The sequence below is a fragment of the Aegilops tauschii genome, chromosome 5 (assembly GCF_002575655.3).
Source record: "Aegilops tauschii subsp. strangulata cultivar AL8/78 chromosome 5, Aet v6.0, whole genome shotgun sequence".
Classification (NCBI taxonomy): domain Eukaryota; kingdom Viridiplantae; phylum Streptophyta; class Magnoliopsida; order Poales; family Poaceae; genus Aegilops; species Aegilops tauschii.
Genome location: NC_053039.3, coordinates 101,892,297 through 101,899,043, shown reverse-complemented (window position 1 = coordinate 101,899,043; position 6,747 = coordinate 101,892,297). Strand labels below are relative to the sequence as shown.

Genomic DNA, 6,747 nt, shown 5'->3' with positions numbered 1-6,747 from the left:
GATACAAGGAAATAAATAATACTTTATTATTGCCTCTAGGGCATATTTTCTTCAGTCTCCCACTTGCACTAGAGTCAATAATCTAGATTACACAGTAATGATTCTTACACCCATGGAGCCTTGGTGCTGATCATGTTTTGCTCGTGGAAGAGGCTTAGTCAACGGGTCTGCAACATTCAGATCCGTATGTATCTTGCAAATTTCTATGTCTCCCACCTGGACTAAATCCCGGATGGAATTGAAGCATGTTTTGATGTGCTTGGTTCTCTTGTGAAATCTGGATTCCTTTGCCAAGGCAATTGCACCAGTATTGTCACAAAAGATTTTCATAGGACCCGATGCACTAGGTATGACACCTAGATTGGATATGAACTCCTTCATCCAGACTCCTTCATTTGTTGCTTCCGAAGCAGCTATGTACTCCGCTTCACATGTAGATCCCGCCACGACGCTTTGTTTAGAACTGCACCAACTGACAGCTCCACCGTTCAATGTAAATACGTATCCGGTTTGCGATTTAGAATCGTCCGGATCAGTGTCAAAGCTTGCATCAACGTAACCATTTACGATGAGCTCTTTGTCACCTCCATATACGAGAAACATATCCTTAGTCCTTTTCAGGTATTTCAGGATGTTCTTGACCGCTGTCCAGTGATCCACTCCTGGATTACTTTGGTACCTTCCTGCTAGACTTATAGCAAGGCATACATCAGGTCTGGTACACAGCATTGCATACATGATAGAGCCTATGGCTGAAGCATAGGGGACATCTTTCATCTTCTCTCTATCTTCTGCAGTGGTCGGGCATTGAGTCTTACTCAACTTCACACCTTGCAACACAGGCAAGAATCCTTTCTTTGCTTGATCCATTTTGAACTTCTTCAAAACTTTGTCAAGGTATGTGCTTTGTGAAAGTCCAATTAAGCGTCTTGATCTATCTCTATAGATCTTGATGCCCAATATATACGCAGCTTCACCGAGGTCTTTCATTGAAAAACTCTTATTCAAGTATCCCTTTATGCTATCCAGAAATTCTATATCATTTCCAATCAGTAATATGTCATCCACATATAATATCAGAAATGCTACAGAGCTCCCACTCACTTTCTTGTAAATACAGGCTTCTCCAAAAGTCTGTATAAAACCAAATGCTTTGATCACACTATCAAAGCGTTTATTCCAACTCCGAGAGGCTTGCACCAGTCCATAAATGGATCGCTGGAGCTTGCACACTTTGTTAGCTCCCTTTGGATCGACAAAACCTTCTGGTTGCATCATATACAACTCTTCTTCCAGAAATCCATTCAGGAATGCAGTTTTGACATCCATTTGCCAAATTTCATAATCATAAAATGTGGCAATTGCTAACATGATTCGGACAGACTTAAGCATCTCTACGGGTGAGAAGGTCTCATCGTAGTCAATCCCTTGAACTTGTCGAAAACCTTTCTCAACAAGTCGAGCTTTATAGACAGTAACATTACCATCAGCATCAGTCTTCTTCTTGAAGATCCATTTATTTTCAATGGCTTGCCGATCATTGGGCAAGTCAACCAAAGTCCATACTTTGTTCTCATACATGGATCCCATCTCAGATTTCATGGCCTCAAGCCATTTTGCGGAATCTGGGCTCACCATCGCTTCTTCATAGTTCGTAGGTTCATCATGGTCTAGTAACATAACTTCCAGAACAGGATTACCATACCACTCTGGTGTGGATCTTACTCTGGTTGATCTACGAGGTTCAGTAATAACTTGATCTGAAGTTTCATGATCATCATCATCAACTTCCTCACTAATTGGTGTAGGTGTCTCAGAAACTGGTTTCTGTGATGAACTATTTTCCAATAAGGGAGCAGGTATAGTTACCTCATTAAGTTCTACTTTCCTCCCACTCACTTCTTTCGAGAGAAACTCCTTCTCTAGAAAATTTCCGAATTTAGCAACAAAAGTTTTGCCTTCGGATCTGTGATAGAAGGTATACCCAACAGTCTCCTTTGGGTATCCTATGAAGACACATTTCTCCGATTTGGGTTCGAGCTTATCAGGTTGAAGTTTCTTCACATAAGCATCGCAGCCCCAAACTTTAAGAAACGACAACTTTGGTTTCTTGCCAAACCACAGTTCATAAGGCGTCGTCTCAATGGATTTTGATGGTGCCCTATTTAACGTGAATGCAGCCGTCTCTAAAGAAACACCCCAAAACGATAGCGGTAAATCAGTAAGAGACATCATAGATCGCACCATATCTAGTAAAGTGCGATTACGACGTTCGGACACACCATTACGCTGTGGTGTTCCGGGTGGCGTGAGTTGCGAAACTATTCCGCATTGTTTCAAATGTAGACCAAACTCGTAACTCAAATATTCTCCTCCACGATCTGATCGTAGAAACTTTATTTTCTTGTTACGATGATTTTCAACTTCACTCTGAAATTCTTTGAACTTTTCAAATGTTTCAGACTTATGTTTCATTAAGTAGATATACCCATATCTACTTAAATCATCTGTGAAGGTGAGAAAATAACGATATCCGCCACGAGCCTCAACATTCATCGGACCACATACATCTGTATGTATGATTTCCAACAAATCTGTTGCTCTCTCCATAGTTCTGGAGAACGGTGTTTTAGTCATCTTGCCCATGAGGCACGGTTCGCAAGTACCAAGTGATTCATAATCAAGTGGTTCCAAAAGTCCAGCAGTATGGAGTTTCTTCATGCGCTTTACACCGATTTGACCTAAACGGCAGTGCCACAAATAAGTTGCACTATCATTATCAACTCTGCATCTTTTGGTTTCAATATTATGAATATGTGTATCATTACTATCAAGATTCAACAAAAATAGACCACTCTTCAAGAGTGCATGACCATAAAAGATATTACTCATATAAATAGAACAACCATTATTCTTTGATTTAAATGAATAACCGTCTCGCATCAAACAAGATCCAGATATAATGTTCATGCTCAACGCTGGCACCAAATAACAATTATTTAGGTCTAAAACTAATCCCGAAGGTAGATGTAGAGGTAGCGTGCCGACCGCGATCACATCGACTTTGGAACCATTTCCCACGCGCATCGTCACCTCGTCCTTAGCCAATCTTCGCTTAATCCGTAGCCCCTGTTTCGAGTTGCAAATATTAGCAACAGAACCAGTATCAAATACCCAGGTGCTACTGCGAGCATTAGTAAGGTACACATCAATAACATGTATATCACATATACCTTTGTTCACCTTGCCATCCTTCTTATCCGCCAAATACTTTGGGCAGTTCCGCTTCCAGTGACCAGTTTGCTTGCAGTAGAAGCACTCAGTTTTAGGCTTAGGTCCAGACTTGGGTTTCTTCTCCTGAGCAGCAACTTGTTTGCTGTTCTTCTTAAAGTTCCCTTTCTTCTTCCCTTTACCCTTTTTCTTGAAACTGGTGGTCTTATTGACCATCAACACTTGATGCTCCTTTTTGATTTCTACCTCCGCAGCCTTTAGCATTGCGAAGAGCTCGGGAATTGTCTTACTCATCCCTTGCATATTATAGTTCATCACGAAGCTCTTGTAGCTTGGTGGCAGTGATTGAAGTATTCTGTCAATAACGCTATCATCCGGAAGATTAACTCCCGGTTGAATTAAGTGATTGTTATACCCAGACATTTTGAGTATATGCTCACTGACAGAACTATTCTCTTCCATCTTGCAGCTGAAGAACTTATTGGAGACTTCATATCTCTCAATTCGGGCATTTGCTTGAAATATTAACTTCAACTCCTGGAACATCTCATATGCTCCATGACGTTCAAAACGTCGTTGAAGACCCGGTTCTAAGCCGTAAAGCATGGCACACTGAACTATCGAGTAGTCATCAGCTTTGCTCTGCCAGACGTTCATAACATCTGGTGTTGCTCCTGCAGCAGGCCTGGCACCCAGCGGTGCTTTCAGGACGTAATTCTTCTGTGCAGCAATGAGGATAATCCTCAAGTTACGGACCCAGTCCGTGTAATTGCTACCATCATCTTTCAACTTTGCTTTCTCAAGAAACGCATTAAAATTCAACGGAACAACAGCACGGGCCATCTATCTACAATTAACATAGACAAGCAAAATACTATCAGGTACTAAGTTCATGATAAATTCAAGTTCAATTAATCATATTACTTAAGAACTCCCACTTAGATAGACATCCCTCTAATCCTCTAAGTGATCACGTGATCCATATCAACTAAACTATGTCCGATCATCACGTGAGATGGAGTAGTTTCAATGGTGAACATCACTATGTTGATCATATCTACTATATGATTCAGGCTCGACCTTTCGGTCTCCGTGTTCCGAGGCCATATCTGTTATATGCTAGGCTCGTCAAGTTTAACCTGAGTATTCCGCGTGTGCAACTGTTTTGCACCCGTTGTATTTGAACGTAGAGCCTATCACACCCGATCATCACGTGGTGTCTCAGCACGAAGAACTTTCGCAACGGTGCATACTCAGGGAGAACACTTATACTTTGATAATTTAGTGAAGGATCATCTTATAATGCTACCGTCAAACAAAGCAAGATAAGATGCATAAAGGATTAACATCACATGCAATCAATATAAGTGATATGATATGGCCATCATCATCTTGTGCTTGTGATCTCCATCTCCGAAGCACCGTGCTTGTGATCTCCATCTCTGAAGCACCGTCATGATCACCATCGTCACCGGCGCGACACCTTTATCTCCATCGTAGCATCGTTGTCGTCTCGCCAACTTATTGCTTTTACGACTATCGCTACCGCTTAGTGATAAAGTAAAACTATTACATGGCGATTGCATCTCATACAATAAAGCGACAACCATATGGCTCCTGCCAGTTACCGATAACTCGGTTACAAAACATGATCATCTCATACAACACATTATATCACATCATGTCTTGACCATATCACATCACAACATACCCTGCAAAAACAAGTTAGACGTCCTCTACTTTGTTGTTGCATATTTTACGTGGCTGCTACGGGCTTAGCAAGAACCGTTCTTACCTACGCATAAAAACCACAACGATAGTTTGTCAAGTTGGTGTTGTTTTAACCTTCGCAAGGACCGGGCGTAGCCACACTCAGTTCAACTAAAGTGAGAGAGACAGACACCCGCCGGTCACCTTTAAGCAACGAGTGCTCGCAACGGTGAAACCAGTCTCGCGTAAGCGTACGCGTAATGTCAGTCCGGGCCGCTTCATCTCACAATACCGCTGAACCAAAGTATGACATGCTGGTAAGCAGTATGACTTATATCGCCCACAACTCACTTGGGTTCTACTCGTGCATAGCATCAACGCATAAAACCAGGCTCTGATACCACTGTTGGGGAACGTAGTAATTTCAAAAAAACTCCTACGCACACGCAAGATCATGGTGATGCATAGCAACGAGAGGGGAGAGTGTTGTCCACGTACCCTCGTAGACCGACAGCGGAAGCGTTATCACAACGCGGTTGATGTAGCCGTACATCTTCACGATCTGACCGATCAAGTACCGAACGTACGGCACCTCCGAGTTCTACACACGTTCAGCTCGATGACGTCCCTCGAACTCCGATCCAGCCGAGTGTTGAGGGAGAGTTTCGTCAGCACGACGGCGTGGTGACGATGATGATGTTCCACCGACGCAGGGCTTCGCCTAAGCTCCGCAACGGTATTATCGAGGTGTAATATGGTGGAGGGGGGCACCGCACACGGCTAAGAGATCTCAAGGATCAATTGTTGTGTCTCTGGGGTGCCCCCCTGCCCCCGTATATAAAGGAGCAAGGGGGAGGCAGCCGGCCAAGGGGAGACGCGCGCCATAGGGGGGAGTCCTACTCCCACCGGGAGTAGGACTGCTCCTTTCCTTGTGGGAGTAGGAGAAGGGAAGGGGGAAGGAGAAAGAAGGAAGGGTGCGCTCCCCTTCCCTAGTCCAATTCGGACCAGACCATGGGGAGGGGTGCGGCCACCTTTTGAGGCCTTTCTCTCCTTTCCCGTATGGCCCATTAAGGCCCAATACGAATTCCCGTAACTCTCCGGTACTCCGAAAAATACCCGAATCACTCAGAACCTTTCCGAAGTCCGAATATAGTTGTCCAATATATCGATCTTTACGTCTCGACCATTTCGAGACTCCTCGTCATATCACCGATCTCATCCGGGACTCCGAACTCCTTCAGTACATCAAAACTCAATAAAACTGTCATCGTAATGGTAAGCGTGCGGACCCTACGGGTTCGAGAACTATGTAGACATGACCGAGACACGTCTCCGGTCAATAACCAATAGTGGGACCTGGATGCCCATATTGGCTCCCACATATTCTACGAAGATCTTTATCGGTCAGACCGCATAACAACATACGTTGTTTCCTTTGTCACCGGTATGTTACTTGCCCGTGATTTGATCGTCGGTATCTCGATACCTAGTTCAATCTCGTTACCGGCAAGTCTCTTTACTCGTTCTGTAACACATCATCCCACAACTAACTCATTAGTCACAATGCTTGCAAGGCTTATAGTGATGTGCATTACCGAGTGGGCCCAGAGATACCTCTCCGACAATTGGAGTGACAAATCCTAATCTCGAAATACGCCAACCCAACAAGTACCTTTGGAGACACCTGTAGAGCACCTTTATAATCACCCATTTACGTTGTGACGTTTGGTAGCACACAAAGTGTTCCTCCGGTAAACGGGAGTTGCATAATCTCATAGTCATAGGAACATGTATAAGTCATGAAGA

At 43.6% G+C, this 6,747-nt stretch overlaps 1 protein-coding gene across 1 annotated transcript in view; it reads right to left on the bottom strand.

The window, feature by feature from the left end:
• Window positions 1-2,891: 2,891 nt before the first annotated feature.
• Window positions 2,892-6,747, bottom strand: part of LOC141022333 (uncharacterized) — a 94,653-nt gene continuing 90,797 nt past the window's right edge. Inside the window, exon 2 of the mRNA XM_073498607.1 lies at window positions 2,892-3,129. Coding sequence (XP_073354708.1) covers window positions 3,116-3,129 — 14 coding nt within the window. The 3' untranslated portion in view covers window positions 2,892-3,115. The remainder of the gene's footprint in view (window positions 3,130-6,747) is intronic.